Genomic DNA, 19,982 nt, shown 5'->3' on the forward strand with positions numbered 1-19,982 from the left:
ATTTCTAAATTTTAGCGGGTAGGCTGGACCTTAGATGTAATATCTTTCTCTCGAACAACTATTACGATTCAGGTGAGTTCTCTTGAACCTCAACAAGCTTCACACTATAAACAACCCAAAAACTCATTTTATCTACTCTCTCGAGCTAGATAAGTAGAATTGAGCTTAGAATTCCCTCTCTTTAGCTGAACCCACAACAACCTAAAAACTACAAATGCTAATTTATAACCTTGGTTTTACCCCTCCCTCTCAAGCGAGCATAAAACACTAAGCAAGATTTGAAATAAACAATCTAATGCATCAATTTAACACCATCTATAAATCAGACCCACTTCAAAATAGCAATAATATCAATAATTCCTAACACCCATTAGCTAAATCAAACAATTAGCCACATAGTCACACCCCCAAGTATTGGGGGGGGGGGTTAGCTATTCATCATAAATAGTAAGAATTCAATACCTATTACAGTTTTCATGGCTGGGTATTGATTTTTAAACACTTAAAATGATTCAATGTAGTTTCAATTACAAAACACAATTCAAAACCTACTTAGAAAGCTTCAAAACTGAACAAGAACAGTTTCATTTTGGGTATGAGTTTCCCAATGTTTAGATTCCTTCTCTCTCTTCAAAATATAAATTTATACTACTTCAAAATTCGGCCTTTTGGGGAAATCGGTGAGGAAAGTAGAGCTTCGCAGACTAGTCGGCAACTCACCAATCCCCCCCCTACCGCCAAAAAGCCGTCCGTATAGTGCAGGAGCGGGGACCACCACGGCTCCTCTCTTCTCGAGAATCCGCCGGAGTCAGATCAGTAGGGGAGTTCACACCGGGACTTTCAATGTCCATCGCGTTCTTGTTTCAAGTTTTCATCTAATATGCACTGTAACTTTAGGCGGTCTATGTCGGGGTCGCCGATGGATTTTGCGATGTGCCCTTGTCTCCTTTGATTCGCCGATTTTCTTGCACCTTCATTGAAAGTTCTATAAATTTCGGCGGTCTAACCTCACTTCGCCGATCCAATTGGCGCTAAACCCGAAAGGGCTCTTCCTTGCCCAATTTCTCTCATCCCCAGGGATGGCTTGCTGGAACTTTGAGCAAACTAAAGAGCCACTCGGCGGTTCGTCGAGTGGTCTTGGTGATCGCCAAGATCACTTTTCTTCACTTCTTCAGCTTGTTAGCTCCATTTTGCCCAGTAGAGTCCTTGACTTGCTCCCCGGCCCTCATAACTGCGAATGAACACTTTAACATCAGTTTAGAGAATAAATTAGGCATTTGAGGACACTTATAATATCAAATTAAAGCCCTAAATGAGTCGAAATCTCGGACTCATCAAGAGCATACTTAAGATACCTTTAGAAAGTAGTCTTAGTTCATTATTGTGGGAAGTTTTCCATTAACCTACATAGACCATGTGAGATATAACATGGAATCTGGTGTCTATCCCACATTGAAAAGCGATGACCTTACTTGCCAAGGTAAGAATCATAAACTTGAGCTAAAGTGGATCCAGTAACTAATATTTATCTATGACACTAATCCTAGGGTGGCATATAATTTATAGGACATAGGTAATCACCACTAGTACACTCTAAGCATGAATCCCATGGAATAGTCATTAGTCGTATTTTTATCATCATCTATGGAAAGGTACAATTAAGCAACCAATCCAAGCTAGAGTTCATTTAGAATAGCTCATTTAAAACTGGATTCAATCTTTAGTTTGGAAAACCTTTCAACCCTATGAATCCTTCGCGTGAGAATAACATTTCAAAACAACAACGTTGATGCTTTAGTCTCAAAGCAAACTTAAATAATTTAGAATAATTTTATAAAAAAACATGCATATCTCTATAATTTCACAGTCTATAGGGTTTATCATAAGATCATGATTGAAATGCATAATTGAAGCATGAGCAAGTGCAATTTCAACTAAATATCATAGATCAAAATCAAATAATGCATTAGAAAACTTAATTGATTATAATGAATCAAGATCGGAAGGAACCCACATTCTTTGGCTTGAAACCCTAACTTGATAATTTGAGAATTGAATTGAAGACTTGAAATCTTTAGGGACCCCATTGAGGAAAAGACTCCATGGGTGAATGAACACATACCTTGATACCAAATCCCAAGAAAGATGGAGGATTTGGAGACTTGAATGGAACCCTGACTCTTCTTCTTCTTCCTTACACTTGAGAGAAATTGGGAGGACGAACTGGTCAACTTTAGGAATTTAGTAGAATGAGTTCAATTGGGTAATGTGGGGGTTAAACATTTATATAGGGACTAGGGTAGAAAGTGAAATGATATAGTCTTGGGTTAAAATAAATATGAAAAGACCCAATAGCCCTTAAAACAAAATTGTCGACCCCTATCTGTCGTACCCTACTTAGACCTTGAAATTTTCTAAGTCTGGGACTCACCTATGAGACCTACCTACGACTCGTATATGGGATGACAAACTGTTCTGTTGAACTGCAAAAAAGGTACTAGAACTTGACTTTTGAAAATCAATTATCCTATTACCTCTAGTTTCAACCTACAACCCGTAGGAGCACTTACGGTCCGTAGGTGGGACCCATAGACACCGACACCAGCTAAGAATTTTTTTCATTTTTCCTTCCTTTGAAATCTGAGGTATTACACTTTTTCACCATGTTTCTGACGTTATTTCTGACGGACTAGGTCCTTGTATACTGGAATAGAAGACCTTAGTATGGTAGTATGAGCCTTAGTTTAGGCGTTTGCGCAACTTGATAGACATTTTATTATCACTCCATATCGTTGTGTCTCTAACGTATTATCGGAGGTTTGTGCTATTCTAAGGATTAGAGATTGAGTTGTACGAGGCTATGAGCCTTTTATTGATAATTTTGAGTGGATGTCCAAATACCAAATCCGACTTCTATATACTCCCCACAAACTAGACAAAGGAATATTTATTATTTGATCCATACCACGACATAAGAAGTCCAACGGGAGCAATACTTGAAATGGCAATCCACAAAAAAAAAAAAATGCAATGGGGGAGTTGATCCCATTTTCTATGATTGAATGAGTCCATACTTATATATCATTATAAAGACCTATTCGTAATAATTTGATTTTATTCATTCTGACACGGTATATATATATTTAGTGATTCGAAGGTTTCTTTTATTAATTTTAATAATAATTTTATTCGGGGCGGAGTGGAAGAAGGGGGGGATTGGCATCCCGAAAACGTCTAGATCGGCCATGTCTCCAAAATTCTATAAATACAAAATAGATGAAAACTTTCCCTGATTATGCATTCCATGATGGCTTAGCTTGGTATTGGAATTCTCTGTGGAGTTCATATGCCTTCATGCTCCTGATTGCGGGGAAATGAGTTAGTGTGTTATGGTGATTATTTCTGATTTGAGGTTGATGTACTATGGTTTGAGGCCGTTATTTCCAGTCTGAGACTGACATTTTATAGTTTGAGGCTGTTATTTCTATCATGAGACTAATACTCTCTGGTTTAAGGCCGTTTCTTTTTTGGGATACAATCACCTTTTGGTTCGAGGCCCGATTGACTCTTATTGCACTTTGGATTGGGTTCTTTATCTTTATAGTCTTAGTTATTTTATGTACTTTTCAGGCTTATGGGGGTTCGTTCGAGTTTCTATTTTAACTTGTGCACGAATGTACCTTCTAGGATTATAAGGGTCTAGCTAGGGTTAGTTTAGTTGTACTTAGATTTACTTTCAGTATATTCGTGTGCCTTCTTTTCATATCTACTTTGACCTATTTGTGTATAGATTATGTCTTATCATATTGTTTTTACCTTTCTTGCTCAGTCGGTCTATGATGCCTACTAAATACCTTTGCTTTGGTACTTATTCTATACTCTAGATCTCTTCGTGATGAAGGTCCTAGTACCATCTAAAAGAGGTGATTGCTCGTGCTGTCTTTTGCAGCTTGTGGATATCAGAGACGAGGGTGAGCTCTTGGCATCGTGGATGAGCCTATCTATTTGTGTATGTATATTAGCAAGGATTTAAGATGTCTTGTTGTGGTCCACTTTTGGGACTTGTATTTATTCTTGTTAGACAACTCTGTACTCGTGACTTCCAGGTTCTAGGACGGTTTCCTTTGTATATAGTTTTTGGTTTTCTTATATTTCTATCTTTTCTAATTGCTAGTGTTATTTTCTGTATAGTTCTACAGTTGTACTCATTACTTGTAGTTCTATGTCATGGCACTTGTAGGGTAGAATGATCATGGGGGTATCTTGGGAAGTTAGGATTTTCATATAATCATGTCACGACTCAAGGTACCCCCTAGACGTATCATGGCGTATAGGACCCCGAGAGGCCCACACAAGCCACTTAGCATTCATTACATAAGAAATAGAATAACGAGATTTAAAAGATGATTTCAATACATCCAAGTTTTACAAAGGCAAGAGGAAGTCTAAATACTTGTCTCATTAGCCATCTAGTACATAAGAACGAAATTGGGCCTAGCCCATATAATGTCCAAAATTGAAAGTGAAAAGGAAAACTGTAAACAATGAAATTCTTCCTCGAAGTGTGAGGACTCACCAAAGCTTGAAATCTATCAAATCAACCTCCAGCCACAAAACTGGGAACCCTGACTGTTAGACCCTACATTTGGGGAAATGTAGGCAAGAGTATGCGTTAGTAGAAAACAATGTACCAAATATGGTATCCATGCATAAAACATTAAAATCATGCTATAAAGGGATATTTTCATGAGTAAGCAATGATCAAGCTAAAACATAAATCTTGAGGGTTAGAAATGGTAAGTCATAAAACATGATCAATGCAAGCGAACATCATCTTAAAACATACTTACGATACTTCCTTGAAGTAACCTTGTTTCATCATAACTTTGCCTGTTTGTGGGAAGTAGCCTTAACTGACATATAAGACCATGTGAGGTATCAACATGGAATCTGGTATCTCCCACACCGAAAATGGTTTTCCTACTTGCCAAGGAAAGACTATGAACTTCTCGCTATTGTGGATCCGCTAGCTAATGTCTAACTAGACAATCATCCTATGGGGTCACATAGGTAAGGGATAAAGAGATTGCTACTAGAAATGTCACATTCTGAGGCTACCCCCTGGATGCGGACACGGGACCTAGGATCACGAGTGACCCCAAGCTAACCCTGAGTTGGCATATCATAAGCAAATTGAACATATCTATTAAAAGATAAACTCATGCAAAGCTAAATCATGAAATAACTAATGGTGGGGAATACCCAAAACTTATCTGAATATATAAATAAAACTTCTACGAGTTTAGTGATACTGAACCATCACTCAAAAGCTAAAGTTGAATCTAATACTATGTCTGAAAAAGCCTTTAACTGACTAGAGTTGTTGGGACATTCCCCCAGCTAACTCTAGCAAAACTGAAACTGAAAGACTGGAAGTAAAAGAAAACATGTCTATCGTCCCCGAAGAATGAGGACTCACCACTAATACTACTGAACTGGAGATCGAGAACTGATCGATGCGTGATCCGAATACTGAGGACCTGAACATACATCACAAGAAGATGTAGCATAGAGTATGCATCAGTACTTGAAAGGTACTGAACATGCAGGATAGGATAAAGCTGAACAATATACATAACTAAACAAAGTATACTGAGTATGAACTAATACTGAATGCAATGACCAAATTCATAACATGTTGAAACTAAATATTGAATTGTAACTGATAACCTGGTCAATGCAATAGAATCTCACTGTGGGAGCACTACAACATTTTATGTCTACTACCACCCTAGAAAAGTGTGGCCTAAACTATGAAAAAGTGTGGCCTTTGATAAAAGGCCACACTTTTTTACTTTAAGCAACGCTTTTCCAGGGGTGGCCGAAAGAGGCGTAACCTTAGAGTTTAGGCGACACTTTTCAAGTGTTGCCTTATCAACTACGCTTAAAAGCGTAGCCTAAAAAGCACAAAGGCCACGCTTTTTAGTACCTCATATAGCAACATTTCTATCTCATACAACTACACTTTCAAGCGTGGCCTTTGCTTTAATTCAAATATATAGATTTGCAATAAACTTCAAAAGATAGTATGTCTTGTGTACATACACATACTTATAAAGCAATATTCTAAATATGTGTACACAATAGTGCAAAAAGTACTCTTACAATAGTTCAATATATTCTAGCAATGAATATATTTCACAAAATCAAACATAATGTATTCAAACTTTTACAATAGTTCAAAAACTCTTCATCATCCACTTCAGCGAGATCAAATTGATTTGTGGCGACCCTTCAAATGTGATCACCTCCATTTCCCTACACATTTAGAATGTACACAAATCAGATTGCAGCAGTTATAGAAGAGGCAAGAAGTTCCAAATTCCAAATTGCAGATTGCAGATCTTTTGAGTTCCAGATTGCAGATTACAGTTCCAGTTTGCAGATTGCAGATTTATTGAGTTCCAGATTGCAGATTACAGTTTAGATATACTAATACAGGTTGACATAATTAAAACAGAGAAGAGTTTAGATATAATAATACAAGTTGACGTAATTAATACGGAGAAGATATTCCAGATTGCACTAAGTCAATAGTACTTCTTCAATGTTTGTAACAAGACCAAAATGTCCATACAGATACAAAAACATCTCAACACTATATGTTGTACACGGTCTCTTAGACGAGAGACCACATTTACCCAGACAAACTAAAGCAGCAACGGATGCACTCTGCTTCACACGTTTTGTTTAGTTTTATACCAGCTATGTACAGAAAAAGCTAGCTCAGATTTGAGCATGTGTACATACCCAAGTTATGTCCTGCACCAACATTACTGTATAGAAAAAGTTCGGATCACCTCAATTACTGGTGCCTGCCACATTGGACATTTTCCGTCCCGCTGGACAAACTTTTCTGCATATTTTAAACATGTGCACATGTGTCCACACCTGCATCAATTTCAAATCAATAATTCCCTTGAGCTTACCAATTAAAACATCCAGAAAAAAAAGAAAAATGGAAGGAAGAGGAGTCTCTAACGCTGCTAAAAAGAGAATCATCGATGCTTGAGAAATGAATGGAAAAGGATGTTCATATATATATATACTAGATGGACAGCACGGGCCCAACAAATTAATTTAAAAATTGATTTATTCTCAGTAGAAATAAAAAAAAAAGTAACCTATGGAAAAACAAACATAAAGCTTAAGCTCATATGCTAATATCATTGAGGTAATCAGATGTCATATATGTAGAACAATTGATATGGAGGAAGATGCCATAATACAAGAAAAGCATAGCAGATGCAAAAGTATGTTCAATACGTATATTGTACTCCAGTTTAGTTGTTCATATTGAAAATGCCTTGATAGGTAATATAGGCATTACATATTGGAGAAACTATAAATGACTACAATAAGGATCCTTTTAAAAGCCTGCTAGCCTGAATATTCGAGTTTATCAGCATCTAGAAATTAATTACCACTTCAAAATTAATCCCAACTAATTTCAACTACAAACATTTATCAGCTAAAGGAGAAGAAAAAGAAGAATATTCATCATTGAATTCTCTAAAGAACAAAACCTTGCCGTGAAACACACCAACAAGCGCATCTAATTTTCCAATCAACTCATCGACAGGCAGAGTTACAATAGATGTATCCTTTATATGGCTCAGTAAAGAAGTAGAAGGATACATGTTAAGGGACAACTGACATTATAGTTTAAAAAGTTCAAAAACTTATTGCAGCTCAAATTGTGATATACTGTTATATTTAAAGCTCCAACAACAACAAGTGAATCAAGATAACGTTCCCAGATATGAAAGAATATGACAACGGGTGATTGTTGGAATGGTCCCCTTTGATTCTTAGATGCAAATCAATGGGTATTTAAATAGACATAAGATCAACTGCAAAAACTCTGGAACACATAATTATATCTAGATTGACATAGGCTACTCAATATTTTCCTCATTATAATGATAACGATGATCACGACTTAGAAAATCAGGAACCACCGCGTAGTATTTCCCAATTGCAACTTTATGACGAAGTGAAAAACGCAACAGATTAAATCTTGGAGAGCCATAAGAAAAATAGAACTGCCAACACGTTAATTGCTGGACAAACAGATGATGACCACCCTGATTTCTACCTTAGCATACAAAAACGTACATATATATATATCAGTGGATCACTTTGAGGCTGCAATTCAGACAATTTCTAAAGGAATTCTTATCATAGAGATGTTACTATGACTAATACGATCACCTTTGTTACTCTCAAAGAAACCATTGGAATAGCTCTAAGAGCAAGTAAAAAAAGTATGTGATTAGATAATGTCGTTATACACAAGTTTACACACAAATAGAAGCCTCACACTTTTACTTCTAGAGAGAGTTTAAAGGAAAGTAGACCCTTCTTTATTGCGCCGATCGTTAAGTCATGCCAAAAAATGATATAGAAAATGAGTTAAGATGCAAAATTCAGATTAGTTTATGAATGTTCTAAAGTCTGATAAAAATAGAGAGCAAAAATAATTATACCTATAGAGAATTCAACATTTTTTTATTTATCAAATATTATGTGCTTTTAAAAAAAGTTAGAGCTCAAAATTGAGAAATAAGAACTACCAACACTCGTGCAAAAAAGAACAATCACAATTTAAGGTATCAATCATAGAAGATGACTCTTTTTCCAATTCAATACTCTTTTTCTTTAATCACGGGGAAAAAGCTAGAGACTATTGTAAGAATATTTTCAACTTTTGAGTTAATCAAGACGGCAAATTTACAAAAAATTCATCCAGTTAAACGTGTATCGATTTTTCCAGTCCAAGATATATGCTTTATGTATGGAATATATAATGCTGATACAAGAACCTATTTTTAGATGTGAAATATAACCAGTTGAACTAGCATATCGATTTAAGGCTGCAGAATCATTTTGGCGAACCGTGCGTTGGAGCTCAACTTGCATTTCCATGCACTTATTGAACATCCTCTGCTGAAGCCGAACCATGTCATTCCTCAACTCATGTGTGACTTCTCAATCCTGCAGTAGGTCAAACAAGTATGGAGTCCTTTTAATCTTGTGGTCTTAAACTTGCCATGTATGGAGTTGGAATTGGAAAACTTACTAAATATAAAAAGAGGCACTCTTTTTTGAAACAGACTAAAAAATAAAGTAAGACACTTAAATTGGGACAAAGAAAGCTACATAAATCAACTTCTCTAATTAAATTCAAGTAGAATTGTCAAGGAATATAAAGGTGAGCTTACTGTTCCTATCAACTGCAGAGAAGGTTCCACATGTAGTGAAGTCATGGCAAAGGAATTAGATTCACTATTTATCTAAGGTCCATCTTGATTGTCATATTCTTGAAGCAGCTTGTGTTCCATATCATCAGGGGATGATAATGTTCCACCCATATACCATTCAGAAGTGTGTCCTTGCCTTTCAACGTAAGATTGTATTAGCTGGTCTAAACTCTCACAGAAGCCACTTTGAAGCAGATTAGAGACACGCCTCCTACAACATTAAGGAACCAGTTAAATCGCTTAAGCATTAAATTTTGGTAGAAAATGAATAATCCTGTGGTAATGAGAATCATTTTCCTGCTTAAAAGTTCTCGAAGTTCAATATTGTAAACATTATCATCATCAGGCATATAAAATGAATCAACCCTTCTCATGGATCCAGCATTCTGCATATAAAATGAATCATCCCTTCTCATGGATCCAGCATTCTGACTAGAAGGCATATCCAGCCAATCATTACTCTGCCAGTCCTCATGTTGTTCTTGCTCATAAATTTGTGCTTCAGTATCATTTTCTGAACTTTCTGGATACCAATGGTTTGCAGAATCTTCCTGCCAACTTTAGCTCATGTTTTCTGTAGTATTGTTTGTCGTTTCATCGTGTTCAGAAGAAGACATTTTCTCACTTTCGCCCATGTTCGATAACTAGTTCATATGGCGCTTCTTGTTGTCGCAAGTTTCTTTCCTCATGATCCGTGACAACTTCTGGGGATCTTCTGCCTGAGATGATAAAACTTGCCACTCATAATCCTCAAAAGTACTTCTTATCAAGCCATGAGAATGACCATATACTTCATGAGTATCACTTGCCTCACTTCTTGGTGCATCATTATCATGAAAGGGTTCATGGGCTTCTCGTACATGCCCTCGAGAACCACTTTCAACAGCTGCACCATTCTCCGTCAAATTCCTAATGTCATTATTCTCTCTTTCAGGTACATTGGAAATAAATTCAAAATTTGATGTCTCTTGCTCAATATCCTCCTGTCCTCTGATTTGATTTGAATGTTCAGCTATTTGATCACCCGAATTTTGCTGGTTTACATCCTCAAATGTAATGCATTCTGAGTTCCCTATTACATGAAATCCATCAGTAGTCTCCATCTCTTCACTATCGAGTTCAAATTGATCACATGATTCATCAATTATCTCTTGTTCGTTATTGATTAAGACTGTTCACTTCGATAATGATGATGATTCAGGTCATCTGTAGAAGAGGCGTTCAGCTGCACATCTTTTGTAGAAATATGAGCATTATCGACCAATCTGGATCAAATCTCATTCCTGTTTCACACACAATTTTAAGACATAACATATGACTTTTGGGCAGAAGAAATTATTTGCTAGATTTCTGTGTCCACTTAATTACTAAAAAAAGTTACAAAAGAAAAGGACAACTAAGCAGTTTCTAACAATGATTGATAGACTATGGCGAGAGCCATTAATTTCGATAAAGCAAAAGAGAGAAATCAAGTGAGTTACTGCATTTGAAGCAGGTAATCCATGCACTGGTTTATCAAAAAGGCAAACATTCCAAAGAAAAATACTTTGATCTACCTTAAATAAGATACAGTATGACTTTGTCTCAGTATGCCCAATTCACTCGCGGCGTCTGATGTAGTTCTTTCATCACTGGTCATCAATCTCTTGTCCGCAGAAATCTACCATTGAGCAATGACTAGGAGAAGGTTTGAAACACTATCAGGAAAAGCCAAATGTTGCACACAAGAAGTTGGAAGCTAACAGGTAAATGAGATGAAGTAATCCAAATTTCAATGAAAAGTAGATTAATCTTACAGTCTACAGAATGCAAACCACCAAACGTCAAATCATATCAAATCCAATCAAATGATCTTGTTATTTATATTCACTCCACTCAAAAAATAAACAGTCTTATCAGGCTGGCCAAGTGCGTCTAGTTTTCAATCTAACTTTCCTTTTTCCTTTCAATTAATTTATCTTTATGAATCCAATAGAAAATCTACAGCCATAATGATATATACAAGAACATACTAAAAGATTAAAAATGCACATTCCATGAAAAGCATTCTCTACTCAAGTTTTACCTGAATTCGGTAGCGGTAAGTGAAGTTTGATACAGGCTTACATTCCAATAAGCCCTGGTTTTCTCTTTGCCTTTCCTAACTACAAAAGAAAAAGAGTAATTTAATAGTTTGATCAACATTGCTAGTAGCAAGAAGAAGATACAAGCCAGGAAAAAAAGGATTTTGGCTGTGAGGTAAAATGGTCTGTTCAAGAGGACAATGGATAAATAAAGCGTAGCAACCATCACTCCACAATCTAGAAAGTATACCTCTTTACACTAATCAGCCCATTTATACTTATATAGTGATTAATGCTCAGGTAATACAACTACGAGCTAAAATCAACAAAAATCGTATCAACAACACAAGAATATCAAAACCCTAAAGCTAAAATTTAGACTTTCAAAGATAGAATTTCTTACCTAATAAACCATATTCCAACAAAATCCTTTCAACAAGAAATTGTGAAATCGTGTTCTTCAGCGAGTAACTCTTCATCTCTTCAACATGAAATCGTGAAATCTGTGAGAAAGTTTGACAGAAATCGTGTTCTTCATACTTAGCTTGGAGAGAAAATCATGTTCTTCAAAATGACAGAAAGTTTTTCTTATTTGGGGAAAAGAACATCTTACACTAACAAAGTTTGGAGTGTATGTTCTTCAGCTGGAGCGTACGTTCTTCAGATTCAGCTGGAGCATATGTTCTTCAGCTGGACCGTATGTTCTTCAGCTGGAACTAGAAGCTGGAGCGTATGTTACGTTCTTCTTCAGCTGGAACTGATGTAATGTTTTAATGTTTTATTAATTATTATTTTTTATCCAATAAAAATTTGGGGGGGGGGGGGGGGGGGGAGAAAAAAAAAAAAAAAAAAAAAAGAAGAAATTGTGAATTCGTGTTCTTCAGCGAGTAACTCTTCATCTCTTCAACATGAAATCGTGAAATCTGTGAGAAAGTTTGACAGAAATCGTGTTCTTCAGACTTAGCTTGGAGAGAAAATCGTGTTCATCAAATTGACAGAAAATTTTTCTGATTTCAGGGAAAAGAAAGTCTTACTGTAAGCGTATGTTCTTCAAATTTATCTTGGAGCGTATGTCAGCTGCTGGAGCGTATGTTCTTCTTCAGCTGGAGCGTATTTTGTTCTAATGTTTTATTTATTATTTTTTTTGCCCAATAAAAGTTGGGGGAGAGTTAAAAATGTTGGAGGGAATATATATTTTAGTGAAAACTTTAAGGTCACATTTGTAATGTGTTATATTTACAATTATAAAAATAGGACACTTTAAGAGTATGGCCATATATGTAAATAATTGTTGCCAATTATATCATACTGTAACAACGCTTATAAAGTGTAGCTTATACCATTAAAGAGTACACTTTACAAGTGTTGCCAATATTATCGTAGCTAAAAGTTAAAAACTTGGGCTACGCTTTAAAAGCGTCCCCAAAAATATTTTAGGCAACACTTTACAAGTGTTGTCCAGATTTAGTGTGGTCGTAGGCCTAAAATGTTGTAGTGGAGCTACTGATTTCACGTATCAGGACACTACTTCGAGTTCAAGTGCCAATGATTGTGAGTAGTAATATAACCCAACAAGTGATTGGGGTCGAGTCCCAAGGGAGTGGTTCGTAATTGAGAATCAATAGAAAAGCATAAATGTGTTCAAGTCAATTATAGCTATAAACATTTACGAAGGAAAACATGATAAATTAAAGGGTGACACAAGTGTCAAGTATCAAAATGGGGGTTTTGTAATCAATTATAAACTAAAACAACAACTAAAAATTAAAATAAAAATATGGAGACGGGATTCTTGGGATGTGATAGGATTATGGGCTAAGGTAAACAACCGGGTAATTGCTATTAATAGTAAATCGCTGAAAATTGGTAACTAAGCTAGTCTATAGTGGGGGTAAATTTTCTCTCGAACAATTTACCCTGAATCAATCAGTTTCTCTCGAACACCAATAAGCGGCAGTAAAGCACAACCTTCACCTTAGTCCATTCACTGTCTCGAGCTAAATGTGTGGGAGAGAATTAGGATTCACTCTCTCGAGCTGAACCCACAATAACCCAATAACCACACACCATCGATTCAGTAGTTTTGGTTTTAAAAACCTCTCTCTCGAGCAAGCCAAAAACACGAAGTTAAAATTGTATTTGCAACTACCACCCCATTCAATTCAAACACAACCACTGAACGAAATCACCTTTAAATAGCAAATGAACTATCAATTAGCAATACCCAGCAGTAAATTCAACCCATATTCACATAATCCACCCTAAGAGTTGGGGTTTTAGCTAGACATAGTAAAAAGATAGAAATCGATACTGAAGTGTGTTTCCATCAACTGGGTACGATTAATATTATTTTTACAAATGTCTAAGATGAAGAATCTTCAATACCCACTTCCAATTTCTTAAAAATGGGGATTTTCAAAATCTCCAAAGCTAAGGTCTCAAACTCAGTTCTCAGTTCTCAACTTCAAAAACAGAATAATAATATGATTCCCTACAAATTCTGATACTAAGCTAAAACTTTAAACAAGTATTTATAGTTGTCAAAAAGTGTGCTGCGAAGGTTCAGTCGGCACAGTTAGTCGGGATCGCCGATCCACTCAGCGATCCACCCTTTGGTCATTTGTATCGACTTTTTGCTTTTGCCTTCAGCATCCTTGAGGTTCTGTAACTTTGGGTGATAAAGCACTACATTGCGAAACTGTTCGGTGACTCGTCGACTGCTCCTTTCTATCGCCGACTTGATTTTCTCCTTCAGGGCATGGCACACAGGACATTAGGCGAGACCAAGGCCATTTGACGACTCGCCCAATGGTTTAGGCGATCCTCAGGTCTTCTTTTCTTCGTTCTTTCAACTGCTTTGTTCCTTTTTGCTCAATAGTGTCCATGTTTTGTCCCTAAGTTCAAATACCTGAAATTCAAGGATTTATATCAGTTATTAAGATAAAATATGCATTCGAGGACACGAAATCTATTAAAATTAAGCCCTAAATGAGTCCAAATTGTGGACTCATCAGCTACTATTAACCGACATAAAACCACGTGAGCTAAACGTGGAGTTCGATGTATACACCCCATCAAGAGGATCCATTATACCTTGCCAAGGGTATAAAGGCATGACTGGTGTGATCACTAAAATTGATGCCCACAGAAGGGACTTAACCTACGGGGGCACGTAGTTCTGGGACTGAGGGTGACTGACCCTAGTCCAACTCGGTATTAAGCCTACTCCAACTAGAATGTGTACAATACAACATAACTGAATATAAACTGTATAGCTCAATATTCTGACATGCTAATTGAAAATGTAACATTAAGTACTGATAATGAAACATTATGACTGAAATACTAAAATACTAAATAGCTCAAAATACTGACATGCAAATACTCATACTTGAAAACTCTTTCTCAAAAAAATTCAAAATCATATTATAATATGATCATTGATGATTCGAGAAGTCATACTGCATAAACATTGATGGTATATCTAGATACCATACTGCTCATACATTTATGGCATACTCGATTGACATAGTAATTATGTTTTAGAAAACTTTTCTCAAAACTGATCTTTATTTTCTCAAAACTCAGTTTAAGGACTCAAGTGTTGGCTTTAAAAAACTTCTCATGATTTATAATTCAAAATAGGGTTCATGTTGAAATATACTGATAATGTGACGTTCTAAACTGGAGTATGTATATTTGTTCTAAACTGACCTAGAAATTGTAATTCATGAACTAAACGAATCTACACAACTATGGTTCTGAGTTTCATGCAAGAAGCTAAGCAACAATTCCTCAAAAACATGATAATCTGATTAGGATTAGTCTAACAACTGAATCACAACAATAATCTGAAGTTCTAGAAACCCTAGGTCTAAACACAATATAGTGATTCAAGAATCTGACTGAATTCTAGAGACCTACTGGATGAAAAGAATCCACCAGTGAAATCCTACATACCTGGTGACAAAATTCATGGAGAAACCTTTCAATTTTGGGGCTGGAACTGAAATAAACTCGCTGCATTCTTGGAGAGGGCTTGGTCCACTGTTTCAACTCTTTTTGCTATAAGTTTGATGAATTTTTAGTGAATAAAGGTTTGTTTATGTTTTGACTAGGTTATTGGTTTAATCTGAGTAAAACGATGTTGATTAAGGGTTAAACAACATAGTTTTGGTGCCCAACGTATAGGAGAAAGGACCAAAACGACCCTAACTTAATTCTGTCGAAGGCCACCCACAGAGGGACCTACAGTTCGTGAGTTGACCTACCAACCTTAGGTAAGGGTCGTCGATCAAGTCTGCCCAACAGGGCTTCACTAAAATGAGCATAACGTTTTACTCAGAGATGGGATTTTAGCAAACTCGGTGGCATTGGAAAGAGGATTCAATTTTGTATCATTTGGTAGGTCATGGGCCACCTAATTTCTTTTGTGATAAGTGTTAAGACCATTTGAAGTTGACCCAACAATAATTTCCCTCTAACTGGTTACTGACCCTCACCTACGGTCTGTAGGTCCAACCATGGACCGTACTGGTCGACCGTGGGTGGGATCAGAGACTATTAAGACTTGGTCCTTAACAACGGAACCCCACCTACGGTCCATGGGTGGTTCCATTAGTACTGGCACTAGATTTCCTGAAAACTACGATTTTTTTTCGTTTTGAGATCAGAGGTGTTACAATAACTCCCCCTTGGGAACATTCATCCTCGAATGAAGTCTAAACTAGTTGGGTATGGAGGGGAGGAGCTTCAATCCCTACCACTAAGTACTAAAAACTGATATCTGACTAAGCTGAGTTCCATAAACATTCATATTTACTAAAAATGCAAGAACAATTGAAGGAATAAGGTACTAAGACTGAATTTATGCACGAGTAAACTGAAAGACTAGAGAGGAACTAATATCTCAAAATGAAATGGAATCGGAAGAAAAGAGATGAGTATACTTGGCTTCATGGTTGCTTCTGCTTCCCAAGTAGCTCCATCTACGGATTGACTCCTCCAAGTTTGTCAAATCTCATCACCCATTTCATAGGTGATACTTTCAGGAAAATCCCAATCATCTATCTCAAACTCTAAGTTCCATCTCCTTACATCTGCATAGGACCTATGTCTTAAGTCAATTTCTGATGAGCTGAACTTTTTCCCATAGCTTCATAAATTGAATCTGGCCCAATCAAGGCTGCTTCACCTACTCATCCACCTTAGGAACACATAAGTGACCATCTCCCCCTTGGGAGAAAACCTCTATTTTCTATTGATGAACTACACCTTCCAACTGAAGTAGTATAGGATCACTATCTGTTTTTCCTTATTCTCCTCTACCAATAGAGATTCTGATCTATTCTGGATTATCACACCACCATCTGATGTGTCTGTAAGACTAACTCCTAAGCAAGCAAGCTTATGAACATCTTTTGCTAATTCCTTCCCTTTTTCCTCAACATGTGGTACACTACCCTTTAGAGATCATGTTTCTAGCCTAAGGTAAGAGATAATTTGACCTATAGGCACTGAGCTACTACCCTTCCATTCTAAGACTGGCTCGTTGGAAACTGGAACCGAAAGATCCTAGTTCTTCTATCGACTGAGGCATAACAGGAATGTAACCAATCCATGCCTAGAATGATATCAAAATCTACCATTTCTAACTCTACAAGATCTATTGAGGTGGCTTTCTAAGAGACTGTGACAGGGAAATTATAACTGGGTCACCAACTGGAGTAGAGACTGAGAAGGGTTCTGAAAGAGTTTCTGGACTGCCACCTAAGATTACTGCTATAAAGAGAGTTGCAAAGGTAAGAATAGCACCTGGATCTAATAATGCATAAACATCTAAGGAAAGACTCGAAACATAACAGTGATCTGAAACGCATAACACCGAATTAAAAATAAGAAGTTGGATCATACCTTACGCATGATAAAAGTAGCAAAGAAAGTGAAGTTTTCCTAAAACACTTCATAGCCTCCCTCTTATTAGATGTGGTGCACTTCACACCTATGAAAATGACTCTACTTAGTGCGGCTTTCAGACATCCTAGAACTCTTAAACCTAATGCTCTGATACAAAGTTGTCACACCCCGAGGCTACCCCCTGGACGCGGACACGGGACCTAGAATCACAAGTGACCCTAAACTTACCCTGAGATGGCATATCATAAGCAAAATGAACATATCTATGAAAAGATAAACTAATGTGGAAGCTAAATCATGAAATAACTAATGGTGGGGAATACCCAAAATTGATCTGAATATATAAATAAAACTTCTAAGAGTATTGTGATACTAAATCATCACTCAAAAGCTAAAGTTGAATCTAATATTGTGTATGAAAAAGCCTCTAACTGACTAGAGTTGTTGGGACATGCCCCCAGCTAACTGTAGCAAAACTGAAACTGAAAGACTGAAAGTAAAAGAAAACATGTCTATCGTCCTCGAAGAATGAGGACTCACCACTGATATTGCTGAACTGGAGATCGGAAACCGATCGATGCATGATCAGAATGCTGAGGACCTGAACCTACATCACAAGAAGATGTAGATGTATAGTGCAGAGTATGCGTCAGTACTTGAAAGGTACTGAGCATGTAGGATAGGATAAAATTGAATAATATACATAACTGAACAAAGTATACTGAGCAATGATATAAGATGAACATGATGAATATACTAAAACATACTGAATATGACTAATACTGAATGAAATGACAAAATTCATAACATGATGAAATTGAAAACTGAATTGTAACTGATAACCTGGTCAATACAATAGAATCAGACTGTGGGAGATACTATTAACTGACATAAAACCACGTGAGCTAAACGTGGAGTCCGATCTATACGCACCATCGAGAGGACCCAATATACCTTGCCAGGGGTATAAAGGCATGACTGGCTTGATCACTAAAACTGATGCCCAACGGAGGGGACTCTTAACCTATGTGGGCAGGTAGTTCTGGGACTATGAGGGTGACTAACCCTAGTCCAACTCGGTATTAAGCCTACTCCCAACTAGAATATGTACAATACAACATAGCTTAATATAAACTAGATAGCTCAAGATTCTGGCATGTTAACTGAAAATGAAACATTAAGTACTGATAATAAAACATTATGACTAAAATATTGAAATATTGAATAGCTCAAAATACTGAAAGGCAAATACTCATACTTGTAAACTCTTTCTAAAAAACAATTCGAAATCATATTATAATACGATCATTGATGATTCGAGAAGTCATACTGCATAAACATTGATGGTATATCTAGACACCATACTGCTCATACATTAATAGAATACTCGATTATCATACTAATCATGTTTTAGAAAACTATTCACAAAACTCATCTTTATTTTCTCAAAACTCAATTTAAGGACTCAAGTTTTGGTTTCAAAAAGCTTCTCAAGATTTATAACTCAGAATAGGGTTCATGCTGAAATATACTGATAATGTGAAGTTCGAAACTGGAGCATGTATATTTGTTCTAAACTGACCTAGCAAGTGTAATTCCTGAACTAAACGAATCTGCACAACTAGGGTTCTGAGTTTCATGCAAGAAGCTAAGAAACATTTCCTTAAAAACATGATAATCTGATTAGGATTAGTCTAACATCTGAATCACAACAATAATCTGAAGTTCTAGAAACCCTAGGTCTAAACATGATATAGTGAATCAAGAATTTGACTGAATTATAGGGACCTAGTGGATGAAAGGAATCCAGCAGTTATATCCCACATACCTAGTGATGAAATTCACGGAGAAATCTTTTGATTTCGGGGATGGAACTGAAGAAAACATGTTGCGTTCTTAGAGAGGGTTTGGTCGACTGCTTCTTCTCTTTTTGCTCCAAGTTTGATGATTTTTTAGTGAATAAAGGTTTGCTTATGTTCTGACTAGGTTATAAGGCTTAATCTGAGTAAAACAATGTAGTTTAGGGGTTAAACGACATAGTTTAGGTCCCCAACGCATAAGGGAAAGGACCAAAATGACCCTAACTTAATTCTATCGAAGGCCACCCACAGAGGGACCTTCGGTCCGTGGGTTGACCTACCGACCGTAGGTAGGGGTTGTCGATCAAGTATGCCCGACAGGGCTTCACTAAAATGAGCATAATGGTTTACTCGGAGATGGGATATTAGCAAACTCGGTGGCATTGAAAAGAGGATTCAATTATCTATCATTTGGTAGGTCATGGGCCACTGATGTTTGCGTAATCAACGACACAACTTCCTGTGCAAGTGTTTACAATCGTGCAATAGTATAATAACCCATCCAAAGGTTGGGGTCGAATCCTAAGGGAGTGGTTTTGAGAATTAATAGAAAAATAAAATCAGTTCTAACTAGTCGTAGTTAAAGACATTAACGATTAAAAACATTGTAAATTAAAAGGGGACACAAAAGTGTCAATTAACAATTTGGGGGTTTTGTCACAAGTATAGCAAAAATAATAAAAATAACAAAGAAATCTATGAATGAGAGGGGAATTCTTGGGATGTGATCGGAACATGGGATAAACAAGATTGTTGGGTACATGCTTTTGATAGAAAACCTATGGAGTAATTTTGACTAGGCTAAGCTTTAAATGGAAATA

The 19,982-nt window shown here is 36.6% G+C and overlaps 1 protein-coding gene and 1 long non-coding RNA gene across 5 annotated transcripts; both read right to left on the reverse strand.

The window, feature by feature from the left end:
- Positions 1–6,049: 6,049 nt before the first annotated feature.
- Positions 6,050–9,713, reverse strand: LOC107058950 (uncharacterized). Of its 3 annotated transcripts, none has more exons than XR_001472446.1 (4): positions 9,285–9,713; positions 8,959–9,057; positions 6,811–6,951; positions 6,050–6,318 (listed from the first exon to the last, which is right to left on the reverse strand). It is a non-coding gene; the product is annotated as an uncharacterized lncRNA (long non-coding RNA). The 3 variants fall into 3 exon arrangements; XR_001472442.1 differs by having other exon boundaries at positions 6,071–6,318; positions 6,702–6,951; XR_001472440.1 differs by having other exon boundaries at positions 6,071–6,951.
- Positions 9,714–9,954: 241 nt separating this feature from the next.
- On the reverse strand, positions 9,955–11,947 carry LOC102597893 (uncharacterized). Of its 2 annotated transcripts, XR_366529.2 has the most exons (4): positions 11,790–11,947; positions 11,389–11,467; positions 10,880–11,000; positions 9,955–10,606 (listed from the first exon to the last, which is right to left on the reverse strand). XR_366529.2 is itself a non-coding variant. In XM_006338110.2 (3 exons), exon 3 carries the CDS (start codon positions 10,424–10,426, stop codon positions 9,968–9,970), a length of 459 nt encoding a protein of 152 aa, XP_006338172.1. In that variant the 5' UTR covers positions 10,427–10,606; positions 11,389–11,467; positions 11,790–11,942; the 3' UTR covers positions 9,955–9,967. The 2 variants fall into 2 exon arrangements, 1 of the variants encoding a protein (XP_006338172.1); XM_006338110.2 differs by lacking the exon at positions 10,880–11,000 and having other exon boundaries at positions 11,790–11,942.
- Positions 11,948–19,982: the final 8,035 nt, after the last annotated feature.

The sequence above is a fragment of the Solanum tuberosum genome, unplaced genomic scaffold, assembly GCF_000226075.1.
Source record: "Solanum tuberosum cultivar DM 1-3 516 R44 unplaced genomic scaffold, SolTub_3.0 scf00003, whole genome shotgun sequence".
Taxonomy (NCBI): Eukaryota; Viridiplantae; Streptophyta; class Magnoliopsida; order Solanales; family Solanaceae; genus Solanum; species Solanum tuberosum.